At 44.2% G+C, this 24,619-nt stretch overlaps 1 protein-coding gene across 1 annotated transcript; it reads right to left on the bottom strand.

Moving 5' to 3' along the window:
* Positions 1 to 119: 119 nt before the first annotated feature.
* LOC129837537 (keratin, type I cytoskeletal 18-A-like) lies at positions 120 to 24,096 on the bottom strand. The gene is made up of 10 exons (XM_055903797.1): positions 23,859 to 24,096; positions 23,378 to 23,582; positions 20,676 to 20,758; positions 18,609 to 18,762; positions 15,860 to 16,141; positions 12,449 to 12,583; positions 10,403 to 10,623; positions 7,711 to 7,970; positions 6,190 to 6,292; positions 120 to 2,298 (listed from the first exon to the last, which is right to left on the bottom strand). Exons 2-10 carry the CDS (start codon positions 23,573 to 23,575, stop codon positions 2,067 to 2,069), a joined length of 1,668 nt encoding a protein of 555 aa, XP_055759772.1. The 5' UTR covers positions 23,576 to 23,582; positions 23,859 to 24,096; the 3' UTR covers positions 120 to 2,066.
* Positions 24,097 to 24,619: the final 523 nt, after the last annotated feature.

Genomic DNA, 24,619 nt, shown 5'->3' with positions numbered 1-24,619 from the left:
AAATACATAAAATAATCGGACTGTGGAAATACATTATCTGAAAAATTCGCAGCATTTGTACAAAACTCATGACTAGAGAAATATACTATTCTATATTGATAAAAAAAACGACTAAAGACAGCGTTTTTGGTGTTTTATTTAAATGAATACATTGTTAGATAAAAGCATAATTCTTCATTCTAAAGTTAAAGAGCCCCAAAAACGAAAAGAAGATTTAGTCCCAAGTACCCCACGAAGCAGAGCAAATCAAGCGCATGAAGAACTGCAAAGAAGATAATTGTTTTTAACATTTGTACACAGGAGGGACCCAACTGCAATGCACAATGGTATTATTTCCACGTCATATATTTGGTGCCAACTCAAAAACATAGCAAAAAAATTAAATAAAGATATTGTCTTATAGAGTGTAATCAGTCATATAGATATTATGTATACGACACAACAACACCAAAATAAAGCATTCAGGATACTGTAGAACAACTATTTACAAATACCGACCTCTGCTGGCTAAACAAGGGTATATCTCTGCGATACAAGAGGAGGGTTAGATTAGAACAGGGCTCTTCAATTTTTGGAGACCCACCGTCCTGTAGGTTTTCGCGCCTATCCTATTCTAGCGCACCTGATTCTAAAAATTATCTGGTTGATAAACTGAATCAGGTTAGTTACAACTGGGGTTGAAATGAAAACCTACAGGAGGGTTGCTCTCCAGGAAGAAGCCTCACTGCAATTTCGGGTCACAGTGAGCAGTATGGGGGAAATAAATAGCTATTTTCTTTACTGTACATTTCTATCTTCTTTGCTTTGTTTTGACTGTGGCCATATTGTCCATATATAGATAATATATAGACTACAGTTAACTTACAGCATTATAAGGAAAAAGCAGGTTTCAGCCATAGGCAAACTCTCAGTGCTGTTGATCCATGACAGGATAGCAAAACCATTAGCATTTTACACACAGCGAATTGAGAAGAAAATAACCACCCTTAAATAGTCCACAGTAGAATGCCACATACAACTCTGATGGCTCAGCCTTTTTCCATGTTTATATTTTTCACCACCTGTATAAATTGTTAGTTGTTACTGAGGGATGGTTGGATTATACATTTGTTAAATGTGGTGACAACAGTGAGTATTATACACTGGTATGATGTATTATTGACCACAGGGGAAATCTCTTGAACATGGCATGTTGTCACATTTACCTTGATGGCAAAATCATAAGTAGGCAATATGACTTTCTACTTTTATACATAATTGAGAAATGCCGATATATCAAATTAATGGCATTCACTTTTCTGAATCACACATTAACCTCTCATGTATGTGGTTTTGTATGGATGTCACCAGGATGGTTTGGTCATGGGGGTTGCAAAATGGCTGCTGGTAATGCTGATGTCACAATGATGATTGTGGGTGATAGTGGAGTTGCAGGAGCTTTGATGACATGACAATACCACTCTGGTCAATGGCTAGGTTCAAAATATACAGGTTAATACAAGAGGATTCTAATTAAGCAATAAGGCCCGAGGAGGTGTGGTGTATGGCCAATATACCACAGCTGAGGGCTGTTCTTATGCGCAATGCGGAGTGACTGCACACAGCCCTTAGCCGTGGTATATTGGCCATATACCACAAATCCTGAGGTGCCTTATTGCTATTATAAACTGGTTGCCAACATAATTAGAGCAGTAAAAACAAATGTTTTGTCATAGCCGTGGTGTATGGTCTGATATACCACAGCTGTCAGCCAATCAGCATTCAGGGCTCGAACCACCCAGTTTATAATATTTCATAACTCTTTGCAATTCATAACACCAGCATTGCTAGTTAGCAATGGCGCTAATAGTTATTAATGGAGCTGGTCGGTCCCATATTTTCGAAAGCTTCCGCATGGAATTACTTCATTGTCTTAACCTTCCCATCTTCAACCTAGGTCAATGGGAAGCAATGCTGATCTCATGGTGATATCACAGTCAAGGGTAGGGATGCTGTTGCCAGATCACAACATTTATGAGGGAGGCAATTCAATGATGATATCACCTATAGGTGTACTGTTGCCTCGACTATACTGTTGCCTCGACATTTGCCGCGATGGTGGGGATACTGCGGGACCTCTTCATCACCAGGCGGACCTCCACGTCAGGCAGGCTGTCCTGCTTGGTCTGGGCGCAGCCCTCATCCGCCGCCGCCATGTGCAGGTCGAATCGTAGCGACACCGACTTCTTCCGCAGCTTGGGGTTCCCCTTGAAGAAGGAGCCCTCCCACTGCTTAATCACCTTGTCGATCCTGTCCGTCCTGGAAGGGGTTGGGGAAACAATGGGTTCGGTTTTAAAATGCAATAGAGGCTAGACTACAACTAGAAATGTAGACTACATGTATATAAACAATCAAACAAACCATCCTTTACAAAGCTGGTGTTGTGAGTTGTACCCTGGCCACAGTAAACCTGGGGTAAATTGTAATATGGTATCTCTAACTGATGATTAGTCCTATATGATTGTATGGGTGGGACTTTTACAGGTATAGGTATAAGTCAGAGAACCCTTCCCAAACACACACAAGGATTGTACATGCCTCGTTAACAGTTAATTGTGATAATGATCTAATTCAGAGTCAAGGAAAGTTACGAGATGACACGGTTAGTAAAACAACTGGGCGACGAAGACTCTGAAAGCAAAAATATGTATGCGGCCATTCCCATCCCAGTTGGTACGGTGTGTGGTTTTAACACCAGATGTGTGCACAAAGAATTTAGGAATGACAGACGCCGCTCCCTCTTGTCTCCACATCTAATGGAGCTCATTAAGGAATGTCTCTCAATGAAAAAGATTCCCAACAACCCCCAGACCGAGAGCTCATGACAAATTTATGCCACATTTCGCAACTGAATAAACTGCTGTTAATCACTCCTGGTTTAGGCATGCAGAGGTGCTTCCCTGTGGTTGGGTGTGACTATTGGTGTCATCATTAGTCTAACAAAGACAATACACAGGGAAAGGTGGTTCATGTGAAAGATGTGTTCAGCTGCTACCTAAAGTGGTAACACTTTGTCCTGAATTATACTTAGAATACCTCATTTGACAGTTTGTAAACATATCCCATAATAGTCTCTTGAATAACATCATAAGTAAAGCATCCCTGCTCCCTTCATTGTAGTTGACATTCTCTGACACTAAGGCACGATTACTTTTCACACTGACTGAAGCAGGCGGTGACATTGGGTCAAAGATCACGATTAATTGGTCTGATTAGGGATGTGGTGATGACGAAATTTTGTCAGCCGGTGATTGTCAACCAAATAACTGCCGGTCTCACGGTAATTGACCATTAATTAACATAAACACATTTAGCATATGCTGGCTTCCACACATAGCTTACAAGCCACTGGTGCAGACCTTTGGAACATCTACATTTTAAAAAGTCTAATAAATCCATGTAATATAGCCTACACCTTAACAATAAATCCATTCTTTATTTTAGACAGGTATAAAGAAACCTGATATAAAGATTTATTTTGGGGCCTCCCGGGTGGCGCAGTGGTCCAGAGTCTCTGGGTTCGCGCCCAGGCTCTGTCGCAGCCGGCCGCGACCGGGAGGTCCGTGGGGCGACGCACAATTGGCATAGCGTCGTCCGAGGAAGGGAGGGTTTGGCCGGTAGGGATATCCTTGTCTCATCGCGCTCCAGCGACTCCTGTGGCGAGCCGGGCGCAGCGCTTGCCAGCCAAGGGGGCCAGGTACACGGTGTTTCCTCCGACACATTGGTGCGGCTGGCTTCCGGGTTGGAGGCGCGCTGTGTTATGAAGCAGTACGGCTGGTTGGGTTGTGCTTCGGAGGACGCATGGCTTTCGACCTTCGTCTCTCCCGAGCCCGTACGAGAGTTGTAGCGATGAGACAAGGTAGTAATTACTAGCGATTGGATACCACGATAATTGGGGAGAAAATGGGATAAAAAAATAAATAATAATAAAATATTTATTTTGTCTATTTCACAAGAACAGAATAGCAAACTCTGAGTTGACCTTATGTTAGACCCTGATCTGGCTATGCCATATAGCTATGGGCTACACTAGTTAATTTAGCAGACAAGACTTGCTTAGAATTCCGTGGCATTATTTTATATTATTTTATAGTATGACGAATAAATACATTGGAACAAAGCTGAATAAAATATAAATTATATTTTCTCCAAACGATTTGAGGGAGTGCGCACATGCAGCTATTCTGTGTTGAGCGGTTAACAAAGAAATAGGTACTCCTATAAGCTTAATTTAGAGTTATCAATGTACATTTAGTTGTTCTACAAATGTTGGGCAATATGTTTTGATTTATAATACATTGTAAGGCTGCATGACGCCACTCTAATGATGATTTGAAAAAAGTTGCTTGAAAGGCATGAGCTCTGTTTTGTTTTTATGCACAGGCTGTACACACTTCATCAGTCTCTCATTCAATTCGAGGCACTTGATAATGCCTAACATTTCCCGGCGGCATCTCCTTTGTGTGACCGTAATGCACTCTTAAAAAATCCGTGCTTTTTGTGGCCGTTGTGCCCTTGGGCTAAATATAATAATTCTAATTCCCTTCTCCCTAAGTGCTGCGTGCTCCGAAGCACTTCTCACTTACATGGCTCTCAATCACATGATCAGGTCTTTCTCACAGGCTGCAAGTGAAGCCAGACACATCGGGGACGCAACTGCACACGTCCTTATCCTTGTCCACATTTACTTTTTGTCAGCCAACAAGATGACTAGGCCTAACGACAAGCAAAAGCACTAGCCTATGTCAATCTACTATCCCCCATTGTCCAAAAGTTGACATACTCTATTCTGTGCAAGAAATACATATTCCAAACATAGTCTGGGACAGTTGTGGGATGTGATAGATTCCAAATGAATGCAACCACTGGCATCAACAAAAACTTTTTTACGCATTGAGGCTGACGCAACAGATCAGAACGTTTAGCTTAAAATGGTGATAATCTATAAGGCTGTTTCTTCACATTATAAGCACAGCAATGCACACATGGCAGTAGGCTATAAGCGCAAATGTTCCAGTAGCGGGAAAACACCATTATCAAAAGTGACCGCAAATGCGATTATGCATGTAATGCTTTTATTATTAATGTGCATTTTTATGATGAAAAGGATCTCTCCCCAAACTTGAAACTCACTCGCTGCTTATGTATGCCAGATAGGCTCTATACCCCTTGTAAAGTGGATTAATGTGCTTAATTTTAGGAAGTTATTTGGCCATTTTAGTTTTGATACAAATCGTATCAAAATATAGGCCTATGGGCAAGGCTACATGAGGTGTGTGACTATGGTTTGAAAAATATGAAAAAAAGACAAAGCCTTTTAAAATGATAAACTTGGATTAGGTAACACAACGTGCCATTGGAACAAAGGAGTGATGGCTGCTGATAATGGGCCTCTGTACGCCTATGTAGATATTCCATTAAAAAAATCTGCCGTTTCCAGCTACAATAGTCATTTACAACATTAACAATGTCTACACTGTATTTCTGATCAATTTGATGTTATTTTATGGGACAAAATAAATTGGTTTTCTTTCAAAAACATGGACATTTCTAAGTGACCCCAAACTTTTGAATGTTAGTGTATGTGTGAAATTTGTTTTGATTCAGAATGGACTATTATTATGCACTTGTGTCAAAACAGAGGCAGGGGAAAAATACATGTTATCTGTGCACGAATGGAGGACGCGTTTCCCGTGGCACATTTTTATATGCCAGCCAGGTAGGCTATACTGTTGTGAAGAGAAGCAATGTGCTTAATATGATGAAAGTTGAGAAATAAATATAGTAGGCCTAGCCTATAGAAAGCTGATGGGATCCTCTTTTTAATAGAGGCCATCACTTTGTTTTCTCACACAATTGCATAGCCTATAGAAATGTTGCGCAACATGAGCTCATGGGCTTGATTACATTTTTGGGTTTGATTACATTTTTATTGATGTCAGAGTGATTAGAGGGACAATAGAGTGCGGAGTACCAGGCAGTTAGCAAGTTTGGTCGGCTACTAATGACCATCAGCAGCATCAGAGCTTAGAGAAGCCTAATTACCGTGACTAGACGGTCATGTGGAATTTGACTGTCTTCATGACTTGGGACCGCCAGTGTGGCGGTAATATGGTCACCGCAACAGCCCTAGGTCTGATAAATACTTACTCCACGGTACCAGTGCCCTCTGCACTCTCCCTCACCACGTTGCCTTGGAAGATCTCCTGGGTCTTCACTGTGGAAATCCTCAGATCATTGTCTCTCTCTGGCTCTGCACATAAAAAACATACTCAAATCAATTTGAAATTTGATTGGTCGCACACACATACACTACATGACCAAAAGTACGTGGACACCTGCTCGTCGAACATCTCATTCCAAAATCATGGGCATTAATATGGAGTTGGTCCCCCCTTTGCTGCTATAACAGCCTACACACTTCTGGGAAAGCTTTCCATTAGATGTTGTAACATTGCTGCGGGGACTTGCTTCCATTCAGCCACAAGAGCATTAGTGAGGTCGGGCATGGATGTTGGGCGATTAGGCCTGGCTCACAGTCGGTGTTCCAATTCATCCCAAAGGTGTTCGATGGGGTTGAGGTCAGGGCTCTGTGCAGTCCAGTCAAGTTCTTCCACACCGATCTCGACAAACCGTTTTTGTATGACCCTCGCTTTGTGCACGGGGGCTTTGTCATACTGGAACAGAAAAAGGCCTTCCCCAAACTGTTGCCCCAAAGTTGGAAGCACAGAATCGTCTAGAATGTCATTGAACAATGTAGCGTTAAGATTTCCCTTCATTGGAACTAAGGGGCCGAGCCCAAACCATGAAAAACAGCCCCAGACCATTATTCCTCCTCCACCAAACTTTACAGTTTGCACTACGCATTGGAGCTGGTAGCGTTCTCCTGGCATCCGCCAAACCCAGATTCGTCTGTAGGACTGCTAGATGGTGAAGCGGGATTCCTCACTCCAGAGAACGCATTTCCGCTGCTACAGAGTCCAATGGCGGCGAGCTTTACACCACTCTAGCCGACGCTTGGCATTGTGCATGGCGATCTTAGGCTTGTGTGCGGATGCTCGGCCATGGCAACCCTTTTCATTAAGCTCCCGACGAACAGTTATTGTGCTGACGTTGCATCCAGAGGCAGTTTGGAACTTGGTAGTGAGTGTTGCAACCGAGGTCAGACGATTTTTATGCGCTATACGCTTTATATTCGCTATACGCTTTAGCACTCGGCGGTCCCGTTCTGTGAGCTTGTGTTGCCTACCACTTCGCGGCTGAGCCGTTGTTGCTCCTAGACGTTTCCACTTCACAATAACAGCACTTACAATTGACCGGGGCAGCCCTAGCAGGGCATAAATTTGACGAACTGACTTGTTGGAAAGGTGGCATCCTATGACGGTGCCACTTTGAAAGTCACCGAGCTCTTCAGTAAGGCCATTCTACTGCCAATGTTTGTCTATGGGGATTGCATGGCTGTGTGCTTGATTATATACACCTGTCAGCAATGGGTTTGGCTGAAATATCCAAATCCACAAATGTTTGTATATATAGTGTATTTAGCATACTGAATGTGTGTGTGTGTATGGTACTCCTGCCTGATTGTGTGTATACGAGTGTGTATATGACCATTAACATGAATATGTGTATACCATTCTGTTTGTGTATGTGTCTGACCATGTCCCCCACCTGTAAGGATGACCAGGCTCTGTTGCCTATGCAGAGTTAGTGCAGGGCTCTTCCTCAGGCCGTTCTCTGTCACAGACCACCGCTGAGGTCTCTCAGGCAGGGGCTCGGACAGTGGCTCCTCAGGGGTCACCGCGGGATCACTGAGGCCGTTCTCCTCCACTCCATTTTCTTTGGGCTCCTCCCCTATGGGGCCTGGCTCTCTTTTGGGGCCCCTCCAGCGCCGCAGCCCCATGACCTGTCCGTTACGCCCACCTGGGTACCTGTGAATAGATGAGAAAACATGGTGAGTAGGACTCAATGGCATCTGTGTGGGGGGGGGACACTCCTTCGGCAGCTGTCTCATATGCTGTCTACATATTTGATGGATAACTATAGCCATTTCTGTGCAAGCAAAGAAATTGCGTGGCGGAAGGATATCTTATAGTGCGGTCAGCACATCCGAATCATGATATGACAGAGCAGATTGAATCAATACAGAGCCTGGCATCTTGAGTTGAGCAAGTGCATTGTGATCTTCTGAGAATATAGATATAAATCCAATAGACTGGGAGAAGATCGAGGATGCATCATCGAGCGTCATCTTTCTCAACCTGGATGGTCATAAAACTAGATAATGCCGGGCACCTCCCAGATAAATAAAAGGTGGTAATGAAAACATAATTATGAGCCTGCTGGGGTGAGTGTGCTAAATTGAGGGACAGATCTGCGATGTACAAACATAATGGCCGTGAACTGTCTGTGCTTGAATACATTCGTGTGACTAGCCTTTGAATGCCTCAGTGATGATAATTGAGTATTATCTTTAGGCTTGTAAATTGAATGGAATCTTCCCTAATAAATGTTAAGAGGAAACAACATTAAAGATCTGAGTGAATGAACGCCTTGAGGTGAATGTGGGGATGTCTGGTACAGAACAGCTGGCAGTTTAAAACTGTCTTATATCTGTACACACAATGCAGAGAAATGTGTATGTCTGTCTGCCTGTATGTCTGTCTGCCTGCCTTTCTTCATGTCTGTCTTCCTGCCTGTCTGTCTGCCTGTCTTCCTGCATGTCTGTCTGTCTGCCTGTTTTCCTGCCTGCCTTCCTGCATGGCTGTCTGTCTGCCTGTACTGTATGTAGGTAAATACACTGAGTGTACAAAACATTAAGGGCACACCATCACAGTTGTGTCAAGTTGGCTGGATGTCCTTTGGGTGGTGGACCATTCTTGATTCTTGAAACTGTTGAGCGTGAAAAACCCAGCAGCATTGCAGTTCTTGACACAAACCTGGCACCTACTACCATACCCCACTCAAGGTTTAAATATCCTTCTTTTACTGGTCTCCTCTCCTTCATCTACACTGATTGAAGTGGATTTAACACGTGACATCAATAAGAGATCGTAGCTTTCACCTGGATTCACCTGGTCAGACTATGTCATGGAAAGAGCAGGTGTCCTTAATGTTTTGTACACTCAGTGTACATTAGCACAAGTCTGGGGAATTTCCAGTAACCAACAGTTTCGCTATTATATTGAGTCACCGCCAGAACATCTCTGTCTCAACCTGCAATTATTCTTGATTCTCTATGCAGATAAGGCTTTCTTAAGCTGCAACAGTAAAGAAAGTCATCTGTCACACTCCTCAACAAAAGAGAAAGACAACACATGAATGTAGCTGTTTTGATAGAGAAACAAAAGGGTTCAAATAAGAGGAATCCTTTTTTAAATGAACTTCATCCTTTAAGCTCCCTTTGGACGGTTTTGGATGTTTAATTTCATTGAAAATGTTTGAGAACAAGGTGGTGCTTTTTTGATGAGGTTTTGACTGTCTGAATGTGCATGGGAAACAAAAGATAGATCATTCTAGGCGTGGGACGCTCATGGGAGAGTTCTTATAGCATGTTTTCATGATCTGTTAAAAACAACTGGGGCATCTTCATTTCGTTTCATTTGCAAACTGAAGGAGAGAGTTCATGCAACTTAAACGGTCTCCACCCTTCCTCACGTCCTCATAGATCCTGAGACCCTCTTTCTCATTTTGACTAATGATTCACAACCTTCACTTTCGATCCCTTTTCTTTAAAATGTATAGTGCCCTCAAAAAGTTTCTCTAGCAAAATACCTTCAAGGTCCTTCACTGTCTCGTTAAGAACTAAGAACTTCACTGTGATACAATTTCTGTTTGGACATTTTAATGCTGTACGAAAGCTTATCCTGCCTGTTAATTTCAGCCATCTCCATTCTTAATGCAGAAGTTCATTCGGGTCATGCAATTTTATACCTCTCATCGCTTTATAGTTCTTATTTATAGTTCAGGTTTACGGTTTTGGACGAAGACCTGCCAGCTCATTCCTGTGAATATGCCCTGTAGCTTGAAACGGTTTTATATCACAATATAACGTAATACCTTTATACCAGCTACCTCACCCTTAGTAAGTGTGTATTCATCTGTGAGCATCTATGTCTGTGTAATTGACCAGAAATCAAATCTGACTCAGCTGCTCCATTCTAGAGTAAAGCCTTTTGCTCTGGGGGTTACAGTTACACATCTCAAATCTCAGGAAAGGTTACTCATCACCATGTAGTTCACCAAACCTCCTCTGCTACATCTGCCCAAGGATCTGTCCCAAATGGCATCCTATTTCATTTTTAGTGCAACATTTGTGTTGAGGGCCCATACAGCCCTTGTCTGTGACCGTTAGCCCCCTCACCTGCCCTCCTCGCGCTCCAGCAGGCGCCTGTAGGTGGCGATCTCTTTCTCCAGCCTCATCTTGGTATTGAGCAGCTGACCGTGGCGCTCTTGCTGTGTGGCCAGGCCGCCCCTCACCTGCTCCAGCTCGCTCTCCAGGTCTTGGATGACCTCTGACAGGCCCTGCAGCTGGCTGGAGTATTGACGCTTAGTGTGGTGGAGGGAACTCTCTAGACCTTTCTCCTGGGGAAGGGAAGGATGGGGGAGAGAGGATGGACAGGAGAAAATGATGTGGGACAGAGAGAGGAGATAGGGAGCAGGTGAAAAGGGAGAGAAATGGCAGAGGAGATGGAGAAGAGAGGGGAGAGGAGGAGAGAGGGGAGAGGAGATGGAGGAGAGAGGGGAGAGGAGATGGAGAGGAGAGGGCAGAGGAGATGGAGGGGAGAGGAGATAGAGGGGAGAGGAGAGAGGGCAGAGGAGATGGAGGAGAGAGGGGAGAGCAGATGAAGGAGAGAGTGGAGAGGAGATGGAGGGGAGAGGGGAGAGTAGATGGACGAGAGAGGGGAGAGGGGAGAGTAGATGGACGAGAAAGGGGAGAAGGGATGGAGGAGAGATTGGAGAGGAGATGAGGAGAGAGGGGAAAGAAGAGCGGGGAGAGGAGATGGTGTAGAGAGGAGATGGAGGAGAGAGGGCAGAGGAGATGGAGAAGAGAGGGCAGAGGAGAGAGGAGAGAGGAGATGGAGGGGAGAGGAGATAGAGGAGAGAGGGCAGAGGAGATGAAGGAGAGAGGGGAGAAGGGATGGAGGAGACATTTGAGGAGAGAGGGGAGAGTAGATGGAGGAGAGAGTGGAGAGGAGATGGAGGAGAGAGGGGAAAGAAGAGAGGGGAGAGGAGTAGAGAGGAGATGGAGGAGAGAGGAGAGAGCAGATGGAGAGAGTGGAGAGGAGATGGAGGAGAGAGGGGAGAGTAGATGGACGAGAGAGGGGAGAGGGGATGGAGGAGACATTGGACAGGAGATGGAGGAGAGATGGGAAAGAAGAGAGGGGAGAGGAGTAAAGAGGAGATGGAGGAGATAGGGCAGAGGAGTTGGAGGAGAGAGTGGAGAGGGGAGAGGAGATGGAGGAAAGAGGGGAGAGGAGATGGAGGGGAGAGGAGAGAGGGGAGATGAGAGAGGAGATGGAGGAGAGAGGGGAGGGGAGATTGAGGGGAGAGGAGATGGAGGGGAGAGGAGATAGAGGGGAGAGGAGATAGAGGGGAGAGGAGATGGAGGAGAGAAGGGAGAGGAGATGGAGGAGAGGAGAGAGGGGAAAGAAGATGGAGGGGGAGGGGAGAGGGGAGAGTAGATGGAGGAGAGAAGGGAGAGGAGATGGAGGAGAGGGGAGAGGAGATGGAGGAGAGAAGGGAGAGGAGAGGGGAGAGGGGAGAGGTGGAGAGAGGGGAGAGGAGAGAAGGGAGAGGAGATGGAGGAGAGGAGAGAGGGGAAAGGAGAGAGGGGAAAGAAGATGGAGGTAAGAGGAGAGAGGAGAGGAGATGGAGGAGAGAGGGGAGAGGGGAGAGGTGGGGAGAGGGGAGAGGGGATGGAGGAGAGAGGGGAGAGGGGAGAGGGGATGGAGGAGAGAGGGGAGAGGAGAGGGGAGAGGTGGGGAGAGGGGAGAGGGGATGGAGGAGAGAGGGAAATAGCAGGATCAGAGGGATTAAATGGAGAGGGGAAGAGAGAGCAGAGAGTGGATGAAGAAGGTGGAGCACAGCGATGGAGAGGGAGGACAGCATAGAGGGGAAAGAGGGGATATGATAGAGGAGAGGGTGGATAGGAACAAAAGGTGATGAGAGGATGACACAGAATGTGGAACAGAAGAGAGAGTGAGAGGGGACGGGGTAGAGGGGGAAGAGGCAAGAGAACAAGAGTGAGAGAATCACCAATAGTGTTTCAGAATCAATAAAGATGAATGTTCTCCAAACTCTACTGATCCATTATGGGTGTGTGGCAGAGACAGAAAAGTACTGTATGTGTCTGCCGCAATGCTGAGGCTACAGTGGTGTGTCTGTGCATGTGTGTGTGTGTGCTCACCAGAGCATGTAGGGACTCGATCTCCACCTGCAGGCAGTGCCACTGTTTCCTGGCCTCGGCTAGCTCTGCCCGCGCCTCCCTCAGGGCAGTCCCTCCGAGGTTCACCTGGGTCCATGCTGCCTCTTCTGCATTGAGCTGGGGGAGAGAGAAGGAGGTCATATAACACACACACACACACACCTACACGTGCGCACGCAAGTACGCATGCACGCACCTGCACACACACATCATTCACATGGAAGAACACAAAAATAAAGTTCTGATGGAGATAGATGCTGACACACACACAAACAGGAACAGTTCACATGGAACTCAGGGACACACACACACACACACACACACACACACACTCATAAAAACTGGTGCCCACACACATTGGCACAGAGCCAGAGGACTCCGGGCACATGTGGGACAGGTCGATGAGGGTAATCTGACACCCTAGGCGTTAACACGAACTGATGAACTATCAGGCACACAAAGTAAAACAACTCTAAACCAAGACTTAAATTGATGAAACATTGTAAATAGGCTTCACACCTTTATACATCTACCTGTAATCATTTCCCCCACAGATTCCCACAGGGCACAAACACGTTGAATCAAGTTGGTTAGTTAAACATGAAACTGACGATTGTGCTCAGTGGATTCCTCGAAACTGTGGACATCATAATATTAGTCTGTAATTACCGTGTAAACAAGAACGTATTAGGGGCAATTATTGTAAGTGTTAACCTTAACCAGTCATTTTACAGTAGAAGGATAACATAATAGCTAGTTCATTTGTCCCATACAGTATGTACAGAGCATTCGGAAAATTATTCAGACCCCCACTCAGGCCCTATTCTAAAATGGATTAAAGAAAATGTCCTCATCAATCTACACACAATAATGACAAAGCAAAAACTGTTATTTAGATTTTAGATTTTGAAACTGAAATATGACATTTACCTATGTATTCAGACATTTACTCTGTACTTTGTTGATGCACCTTCGGTTACTGCCTTGAGCTTTCTTGGGTATTGGCACACCTGTATTTGGGGAGTTTCTCCCATTCTTCTCGACAGATCCTCTCAAGCTCTGTCAGGTTGGATGGGGAGCGTCACTGCACAGCTAATTTCAGGTCTCTCCAGAAATGTTCAATCGGGTTCAAGTTTGGGCTCTGGCTGGGCCACTCAAGGACATTCAGAGACTTGTCCCGAAGCCACTCCTGCGTTGTCTTGGCGGTGTGCTTAGGGTCGTTGTCCTGTTGGAAGGTGAACCTTCGCCCCACTCTGAGGTCCTGAGCACTCTGGAGCAGGTTTTCATCAAGGATATCTCTGTAATTTGCTCCGTTCATCTTTCCCTCGGTCCTGACTAGTCTCCCAGTCCCTTCCTCTGAAAAACATCCCCACAGCAGGATGCTGCCACCACCATGTTTCACTGTATGGTTGGTGCCAGGTTTCCTTCAGACGTGACGCTTGGCATTCAGGTCAAAGAGTTCAATCTTGGTTACATCAGACCAGATACTCTTGTTTTTCATGGTCTGAGAGTCCTTTAGGTGCCTTTTGGAAAACTCCAAGCGGGCTTTCATGTGCCTTTTACTGAGGAGTGTCTTCCCCAGATCTGTGCCTCGACACAATCCTGTCTCGGAGCTCTATGGACAATTCTTTTGAACTCATGGCTTGGTTTTTGCTTTGACATGCACTGTCAACTGTGGGACCTTATATAGACAGATATGTGCCTTTCCAAATCATGTCCAATCAATTAAATATACCACAGTTGGACTCCAATCAAGTTGTAGAAACATCTCAAGGATGATCAATTGAAACAAAATGCACCTGAGCTCAATTTCAAGTCTCATAGCAAAGGGTCTGAATACTTATTTAAAAAAGGTATTTCTGTTTTTATTTTGAATACATTTCTAACATTTTCTAAAAACCTGTTTTTGCTTTTTCATTATGGGGTATTGTGTGTAGATTGATGAGGATTTATAAAAAAAAAAAATCTAATTTAGAATAAGGCTGTAACGTAACAAAATGTGGAAAAAGTCAAGGGGTTTGAATACTTTCCGAATGCATTGTATGTGCTTTATCAAACTCTGCTTCCCCGACAGATCTGGAACCAGGCTGTAACAGGGCTGTATTCCACTCCAGACTCCAGTCCACTCTGACATAAAGGGCCTCTAACTAGGAGCGCAACAAACAAAGTCATTCTGTAGAGCAGACGCTGGTTAAGTACCAGTCGCTGCCTGCCTGGAGCCATGGGCCAAGATGCTTAATCATGCCTGTCACATCAAAGTCACTGGCTGCATCCCAAATGGAACCCTATTCCCTAAAAATTGCACTACTTTAGACCAGAGCCCTATAGGAGCCCTATGGGCTCTGGTCAAAAGTAGTGCACTAACTAAGGAATAAGGTGCCAATTTGGATGCAGCCAGTGTGCCACAGACGGTAAAACTGACCAGACGGAAACAACACAGCCATGATGAGTGACTCATTCTATTCCCCCTCTTCCACTGTAACCGAAATGCTCCTATTTCAAAACCTGAAACATGAGCGGAAATATCATCTCATGGGTGATAAGCCAAACTGACTAGACGGGCTGCATTATTGTGGAAGACAACATAGCTATGAGAGAAAGCTACAGGTCATTTGCTAAATATATCATAGTCCCTGAAATCAAAATGCTACTGTTTCAAAGCCTGAAATACTGTCCCCATCCGATGTGATGGTGTCGAAAACAACAGCTATGGAAGGCGGCTATAGGCTACCTGCCAATTGCAAGTTATCCTTTCCAACTGAAATCCAAATGCTCCTATTTCAAAGACCGAAAAGAATACAGTCCTAAGCTGATGCCTTATAAGGACTTAGCAGAAAGCAGATCAGAGAGGCCCGTTACAAGTGATGTATTACAACGCTGCGGTTGTGGTTGACGACGTATCAATATCTAAAGCAGCGTTTCAAAATGGTAGTAAAAGTTGATCTCTTCTTTGGAGGTAATGGATTGTCTATGGGGCACCTTTCTGTGTTTGGTAGGGGTGTGATGCGGATAAAGAGGGACGGAGAGAGAAAGAGAAGGAGAGAGAGAAAGAGAAGGAGAGAGAGAAAGAGAAGGAGAGAGAAAGAGAAGGAGAGAGAGAAAGAGAAGGAGAGAGGGAAAGAGGGAGAGAGGGAAACAACCCATCTCAGACCTCAGACCACCTCAGAGCTCCGACACTAATTCAGTACAACATATCAAAACAAACCAACTCTTCTTATCTTACCACATATCACTGCGTTGCCTGGAAACAGCAGAGGTAGAGCTATGATCAGGGTGTGACTAGGTGGCAGGAAGCCAAGGGAGGATGAAAGGAAAGACAGAGAGAGGGATGGATGGATGGAAGGAAGGAAATAAAAACTGGGGGAGGGACAAAGGCAGTGGGACACTGCGTACCTGTGGGAGAGATCCTCCATGGGCTCGGGGTCTGAGTGTGGCTCCGAAACGGCTCGGCCCGGCAGCGGAGTATGGAGTTTGATTTGGGCCGGCGGCCAGGCCGGGGAGTCGGTCATCTGGGACTTGATTTAGGCCGGTGAGGCTGAGGCGGTCGCACTGCGTCCTGATTCGGTCGAGGAGCTGGGAGAGCTCCATCCCTGTGCCATCCTCCTCCCACGCTGTGGCCGTCACTAGCAGCGCATCACAGGAGTCGGCCTGCTGCTGCTGCAGAGCACGGGCTGCCTGCACAATGAGCCAACCAGAGAGAGGGAGAGAGAAGAGGGAGAGAGAGACAGGGAGATATATGAATATAAGAGAGTATGCAAGAGTGTGTGTGTGACAGCGAGAGGGGATGGATCTGAGAGAGAAGGAGAAAAGGGAACAGAGAGAGAACGAGGGCAGAGGAAGAGCGCGAGAGAGAGAGAACAGTGGGAGAGCAGACACACGCAATGCAGGGGAGGGGTAGAGTCTGTTATTGAGCCTGAGCCTGTGAGTCTGGGACAGTGTGTGTGTGTGTGCGTGCGTGCACGTGTGTGTGTGTGTGTGTGCGCGTGTGTGTGTGTGGGAGAGAGAAGCTGGATCACGTAAAGATCTAAGTGGAGGAAGGGAAGGGGAATATTAGTCAGCAGGAATAAAAAGGGGTTAGTAAAAGAGAAAGAGAGAAAGAGAGAGAAGGGCGGGAGGATGACAGGAAAGCATTGAGAGGGAAAGGATGGTGTGAAACCTAACACGCCTTTCCACTGAGATCAATAGGGGAGGTGTGAGAAAACAGGAGTAGGCATTCTTCTGGTTAATGGGCTAATAAGGAGAAGGTGTTCTGAGTCGTTGTTCTTTCTTTACAGTAGCTGTCTCGTGTCTTTCTCTCTCTCTTTCTCTCTTGTTTCACCTTTCTTCTGTCTCTTGCGTTCCCTCTCTCTTCTCTCACCTCTCTAATGTGTCTCTCTCTTCCTTCTCTCTTTCTCTCTTCTCTCTTTTTCTCTCTTTTTGTCACACCTTTCTCTCAACCTCCGCATATAAACATTAAAAAAAGAATGAGACAATGGGAATTATCAAAGGTGGAATATACTGTGCAAACACACTGGATGCTGATCAGTAAGAAGTTAACGAATTTCTTCCTAATTGGAACAAGACAGAGTTGGTTAACCCCTGCCAGAGTCACTTCCCACTGGGCACAAACTGGTGCAATGTCATTTTTCAACATGTTGTGATGTGGAATCTACGTGGGAAATACATTGGATTTGAAAAAAGAAATCAACGTAATATGTTGTTTTGAGGGTGAAACATCAACCACAGGATTATGTAACCATGGCAACCAAATTTCAACGTAGACAAACCTTGTATAAAATATGTTGAATTTGTAACTTTAAAACAATGTCAGATCTTCAACATTATATCCAGTATCAGAAAAAATACTATAGGCTGGGCAGCACCTCCTACTGGAGAATGTATATATCTACAGCTACCGTTTGGTCTCCAAAGCCCAGCCCTGCTTAGCTACGATATTCATCAATAGTTATTGTTTCAATTCAACCCAGAACTAAAAATAGACAATAAAATAGGCCAATGGCTTCAAGCTCTGGTTGATTTCAAATGTAATGATATTTAGTGATATTGGAATGTTTTTGGTTGTCAACACAACCACATATCAACATTTAAAGGAGATGTATCTCCTGCTTGGATAGTTCCATCTGTGCCAATGACTTAGTTAGACTTTTATTCCATTTTGTCTACAAATGAATCATTGATAAGTTGGATTCACATCTGCATCTTAACCAAAAATCTAAGTTAAAGAAAAGGACTGAATCAAAACAAACCGACATTTAAATGCCCATTAATCAAAGTTTGTTTTGATTCAGTCCTATTTTCTAACTTAGATTTTTGGTTGAGATGCAGACATGAAACCAACATATCAATTATTAATTTGGAGACAAAGTGGAATTAAAGCCAGACTAAGTCATCAAATGTTGATATTTGGTTGCGTTAACAACCAAACACAATTCAGTATTATTTTTGAAATACAATAGGCGACATGTTAACAAATGATGTTGGATTCATGTCTCCAACTCAAGTTGAAGAATATAATTAAGCCAGTGGCTCAGATGGAACTATCCAAGCAGTAGATACATCTCCTTTAAATGTTGATATTTTGTTGCATTGTCAACCAAACACAATTCAATATTACTTTTGTAATACCGTAAATAGCCAAAAGTCAAGGCTGTCTTACAAACTAATGTAACAGTATATATTCAACCTTTTAACGGATGTCTTTACTGAACGAATGCAGGTGTACGGAACCGTACCGACCCTTGCAACATGCACACAGACACTCGCACAAGACCGTACCACAGTCCTGGTGCATGTCCTGCGTTGTCCTATGTTTAACAAATTATGTGCTGGATTCATGTTTCCAACTCAACCAAAAATACAAGTTGAAGAATGGGATTAAACCAGTGGCTCAGATTGAACTATCCAAGCAGTAGATACATCTCCTTTAAATGTTGATATTCTGTTGCATTGTCAACCAAGCACAATTCAATATTACTTTTACAGTAAATAGCCTAATGTTAAGGCTATCTTACAAACTAATGTAACGTTCAACCTTAAAATGAGTAACACATCCATGGCCACATTTATTCAACCTTTCTACGGATGTCTTTACTGAACGAATGCAGGTGTACGGAACCGCACGGACACTGGCACAAGACCGTACCACATAGTCCTGGTGCATGTCCTGCAGCTCTGCCATGGAGTTGTGTAGTTCCGCCTCCACCTGCACATTGGTATGCTCCACCCTCGTCTTGTTCTCCCTCAGCAGAGCCACCTGTTGCTCCAGACACTTGGTCAGCCTCTCCTCCAACTCACATCTATGACAGGACACAGAACACATCTCATCCTATTAACTGGGTCATGTTCATTAGAGCACTCAATAGAAAATGTTTTAAAACTTTTTGAAATGGGAAAACTGAAAAAAAAGGGTGTTTCTTACTGGACAGGTAGTTCCTGTTACCATGTTTCAGTCGGCGATATTGACTAGTAATTAGCCTTGACCACAGTGGTCTATGCAAAGCAGCTATAGGCCTACACTTTACCGAGACGTGGTGATGGTCACATAGGGAAGTGTTTTTCAATGTAAGGCTTCTGAATGTACCCGACTCTGGGTCAACTAGTCAGGGTACTTTACATGGGTGGTGAAACAGCTACACATACTGTGCATGTACTGTAGGTAAACACTGTGACACAGTACATGGACATGTTACAGCGGCACATCCATTGTATCTAAGCAGGTCTAGGCCTTTCCTTCAGTCACTGACTTAAAGCACCCTCTTTGGTCTCACGGCTGAAATGTTATTCATATTTTTCAAAATGTCTTAATTAATCAAGTATTATAATTTTATTACTGACGAAAATCCAGTGTTTCTACAGTATGTCAGACGGTTTTGTTATATTTCAGTCTTCTGTGATGCATATAATATTGTAATATTGGGATGCAAACTCAAAATTGAACACATTTCATATATCTGACATGGTATAGGTGTTTTCTTTTTTATTAAGCCTATATCCATGTGTGTGAGGTGTATACTTTTGTTACAAAGTAGATTTGTTTAAGACTACCAGGAATCACTCTGTGTGACCCTGATTTAGCCCACTGCAGTAAAAGGTTTTAAGATATACAAGTGTTTTCAGGTCAAGGTAAATAGACTGCACACTGCAATCTATGCTCCCATGTGTTTTAGTGACCCTTCATCAGATCTGACCTAATCCTGTAAAATACCTTATCATACAGTGGGAAAAACATTGTGCAACAGTCATTCAGTAGTTGCAATAGTCCTCACTTCTCAACAGATGCTAAAGTCACAGTCACAGACATCAAATCAAAGTTTACTGGTTGCGTACACAGTTTAGCAGATGTTATAGCGGGGGCAGCAAAATGCTTATGTTACTAGCTCCTAACAATGCAGTAAAAAGTCAAAAAGTACACAAAGCATATCTAAATATTTTTTAAATACAATATAAACCTTGTGACACAGAGTTGCAGACAACATTGTGACAGTGACCCAAGTAAGGCCAGTAGGACACAGTATATAAATAGAGGAGGTGTATATTCATAGCTCATAGCTGCCTGCATGTTGTTGCCCTCCCTTGCCCTTCAGGGGTTAGTGGATCTCCAGCTGCGTCCCAAATGGGACCCTATGCCCTATTTAGTGCACTAATTTTGACCACACACTATGGGTACCCTGATGGCCCCTGGTCAAAAGTAGTGCTCTAAATAAGAATTAGGGTGCCATTTGGGACGCAGATCTCTGGCAGTAGCAGAGGGGCCGGTGTGTCACTCTGCATCAATACCGATGGGAAAGTGCCGACCAGGCACAACACAGCCAGGCTGCGATTTGTATGCAGGTTGTTGAACAGGAGTGGGAACTAGCCGAGTTACAACAAAGTGCGGACTGTACTGCTGCTACAGTAGAGAAGAGATCAAGTATCGCTGCAGGGGAAAATAAAATATCTGATTGTTATTCAGGAGGTGCATTTAAAGTGTTATAGACTGAAATTGGTTGTTAGTATTATCCTACACCTACTGTTAGTATTATACTAACAGTAGGTGTAGGATTTCATGGATTTTTGCTCTTAAAAGAGATGTTTCCAGAAGGCATTCACAACTGCTATGGTATATCTGTGTTTTCTTTAATTATGATGAAAAGAAATACTATGAGGGTATGTGTTACTGTATTAGTATAGTATTCTAGGCCTCACCTATAATGTCCCAAACACGACTGACCTGGCCTGGATGGTAGAAACCCTGGACATCATGTGGTCAGACTGCAGCACCAGCTCTGCGTTCTCCATCAGCAGTTTACCAACCTACAGAACCAAAACACAGTCAACACACACAAGACAAAATAACAAGGAAGTGAATAAGATGCGTGAAAAACATGATCGATTTCAGAATGAGTTCAATCTTGTTGATCCATCTAACGTCATTGGCCCAATAGGTAGAAAAAAAAACACAATGACACATGAAATCACATACGAATACACCTCAGTACACTGGAAGTTCACATTACCAGGTGCTGCATCAGAGTATTTCTCAAAATGTGAAAAGATGTGGGTGAGGCTTATCACAATAGAACAACTGTAGTAAAGGTTTCGCTTCCTTGAATTACACTGGCCTCGTCTCATACTGTGCGGCATGACATTGACCAATGGAAGAGTTGGCTATAGCACATAGAGTATGGGATAAGGCTAATACACTAGCACAAGCATGAAGATAGAAGCCTTTGAAATATCATCTAAGAAAGGAAGTTGGAACAGAGATAAGATAGAATAAGATAAAGGGATACTTCGGGATTTTGGGCAATGAGGCCCTTTATCGACTTCCCCAGAGTCAGATGAAATCGTGGATACCATTGTTATGTCTCTGTGTCTAGTATGAAGGAAGTTAGAGGTAGTTTTGCGAGCCAACGCTAACTAGCGTTAGAGCAGTGACTGGAAGTCTATGGGTATTTACCAGCATCCCATAGATCCACTTCACATTAATTTAAAAGACTGCATTATTATATTCTGCCTGTTCATGCTTGTCAGATTGCCACCAGCTCAGTGAGTCAGTTTTATTACATCATGACGTCCCACGATTTGGGTTCATTAAGACAAGGCCTGAAGCATCTGTGGCACAGATATTAAAGCCAAAGAGCCTCTCACAGTAATTCTAGTACTTGACGTCAAAACCCCCAAATGTTTGGCGTTAACTGCAATGTAAGTACATGAAATCTAAACAAATGTTATCCAAAATCCCTTCCATCTTTGATGTGGAAATGTTTATTGTATAACCTAGGGCCATTTTTGAGTTTCAATGCTGACTCTTCCTTTGCCAATCACAATATCACAACGCTTACTCAAGACAAACACACCCATTTTGAAGGAGGAAAACCTGGAATAACTTGGACAATGTTGTGTTTTTTTCTCACAGAAGTGCCTCAACGATTATAATCATATTTTCATTGTAAGTACCCGTTCCATTATCTTAGCTCTGCCAGTTATTCATGTCTGACCCTGTTGATTCCTAGCCACGAGAGAGTACAAACCAGATATCAGCACGTCTTCCTACAGGGCACTTCTCCAACTGAACATTAACTGATTGATTTCAAATGAAATCACATCACATTTTTTGTAAATAACAGGTGTACACTAACAGTGAAATATTTACTTACAGGCCCTTCCCAATAATGAACAGAGAAATAAAAAAAATAATAACACAGGGAATAGATACACAATGAGTAATGATAACTTGGCTATTTACACGGGGTACCAGTACTCCTTATTATGGCTTGTTATTCAACGCTTCTAAATAGAATGAGGGTGGCGCCAGGTCTTAAAACCTAAACCCACAACAATAACAGTAGTCTAGGACTGAAACCGGACTTGAGGAAGATGCACATGACAAAGACAAGTGTTACTATCAATCACGAATTCATGTCAAAGGAAGATTTGAAGAACGTTATCAGTTATGCGTATGTCAAGTCACACATTATTTCATATGATTTGATTTATTTAGCCAGGATAGTCCACTCAGTAACAATTGCCACTGTTTTCCAGGGAGTCCTGGGTTCCATAGAAGTCAACATTCCAGGTATTAGTTCAGGCGAAAATGTGAGGAAATGTCCTACATATGTACATTTGTACATGCCATGTTCTCACATGGTAAAGTCTGCAGGTATCGTATCAGTGCTGCTATGCATGATGGATCTTTATATTGATCAATGGATTGGCAATCGCTCATATTTTACGCAACACTCTCACTGAAAGGGAAATTGGGCATAAATGTCAACCCTCCCGTTGGCTTCAATACTAATAGGTCAGATCTTGGTGCTTTCGTTGCCTTTGTCTCCATTCACATTCAGAGACCATAAATCAAGGAGCGGTTGCAAAACCTCCAATCAGCTCATGCGAGGGAGCTGACAATTACAGCAGCCCGTGTTAATGGTCTACTAGGGCAACGGCCTTTAAAGCAATAAAAGGATCCACATTCTTGTGTGTGACAATGGAGTGATGGCTTGTTTCCAAATGTCCTGACATACAGTATGACACTATTTCTCACCCTCTGGAAGAGTTGACATTATCTTGATAGGAACTACTTGTCAAATGTCTGTTTTAACTCGACTGCTATTAAGTGTAATCATCGCTAGGACTGAAAATCGTTAATAACTGGTTTGCTCAGTCAGTGCTGTATCTGTCTCAAAGCCAAAACTCTGCACGCAAGAAAACACCTTTGAAGTAAAGATGTTAGTCCAAGTCAGTCCTACTAGCTACTGTATGGCCAGAACACAGCAGCTCAAACAAATCTAGGCATTACAGTACCTCAGCATAATCACTGGCAAACAAAGGTACTGTCGGTGGACATAAGAAAAACACTGTCTAATGAGTTGGGGTCCCTCAGGGCTCATTGTTTGGACCAATTAAAAAGGTAATAGATGGCAGTCTCACCTGGGAACGAAGATCGTCCACAGTCCTTTCCTGCTGCGTCCATTCCTGGGAGTGCGGGGCGTTCCTCAGACCCCAGTCTGCAATCTGGCCCTCCAGATGCCAGTTTGCCTCTTGCAGCTTGTTTACCTGCTCCAGGAAGCCCTTCAGACGGCTGTTGAGGCCCTGCATTGTCCACCGAGAGTCCTGCAGCAAATCCATGGTGCTCCTATGCAGTGTACACCCAAAAAACACACAGAATCCTCTCAGGGGTGCTATCAAACACTTACAGGCTCGCCAACTCAGGAGAATGTCTGATACAAAGTGTCAACCCAAACGTACGGTAACTACTTATGCTATCCAAAAACTCTTTCACTACTATTGCAGCATACGTCCACACCACAATCAATTAAACCCCAGGCGGTACCCTGTCTGCCACCGATACTGGTGAGATTACAGACCCATGAGGTGGTTACTGGGTAAATATTTACCAAGCAATACTCACCCGTGAGGCAATGAGGTCTCTCTCTCTCTCTCTCTCTCTCTCTCTCTCTCTCTCTCTCGGCAGCACCATGTGTTGGCAGTGGTAAGTTAAGCACCAGTCTCAGTAGCCTCTGGTCACTGCAGCAAGCTGTTCCTGATCCTCCCCTCCCAGACGGAGCTGGACCACATTCTTCGCCACTGCTTCAACAACTTTCACTTTCCTACTGGGTCCCAGGTCAGAGACGGTCCCCTGTCTGTGACAGATCAGATAGGAATGGTAAGGTTAGGGCAAGTCTCGCTATCGCTCTCGCGCCAACTATGTGCCAGCTGTCATGGGGTCAGCCATGACAGGGCCAGTGGTACTGTCCCTGTTCTTGCTGCCCCGAACACAGCCTGCAGCAGAGCTGTAGGGGTGAGTGCTGGGGTACAGCAAAGCGCTCACTTGCTGGACACTCTGTTGCTTATACATCACCAGCGCTCTGAGGCCCTTTGTGTTCTCTGATCCAGGATTACTGAGCCCTGTGTGGAGGGAAAGTTCAGGCACACACTGCGACAACACTCTCTGTTTGTGTGAGTGTGTCTGTGTTTGTGTGCGTTGGCGTATGTGCGCATTTGTTTGCACGTGTGTGTGTGTGTAAACAACATATCTAGTATCTACCAATAACTAATATTCAGAAACGACTGTCTATCCACTGACTCATCAGATCAACAGCCTGTAATAAACACTGAACTTTGTGCTGTGTCACATGGGTTGCTCAATTCCTCCCTTGACTACCACTACCC

This window comes from Salvelinus fontinalis, chromosome 3 (assembly GCF_029448725.1).
Source record: "Salvelinus fontinalis isolate EN_2023a chromosome 3, ASM2944872v1, whole genome shotgun sequence".
NCBI classification, from domain to species: Eukaryota; Metazoa; Chordata; class Actinopteri; order Salmoniformes; family Salmonidae; genus Salvelinus; species Salvelinus fontinalis.
This window is presented reverse-complemented; position numbering and strand designations above follow the sequence as displayed.

Coding starts and splice junctions, on each gene's coding strand:
- LOC129837537 (XM_055903797.1), bottom strand. CDS start 23,575: ATGGATTTGCTGCAGGACTCTCGGTGGACAATGCAGGGCCTCAACAGC. Junction 20,759..23,377: donor TGGACGATCTTCGTTCCCAG/GTGAGACTGCCA, acceptor TTGGTTCTGTAG/GTTGGTAAACTGCTGATGGA. Junction 18,763..20,675: donor GTTTCTACCATCCAGGCCAG/GTCAGTCGTGTT, acceptor GTCCTGTCATAG/ATGTGAGTTGGAGGAGAGGC.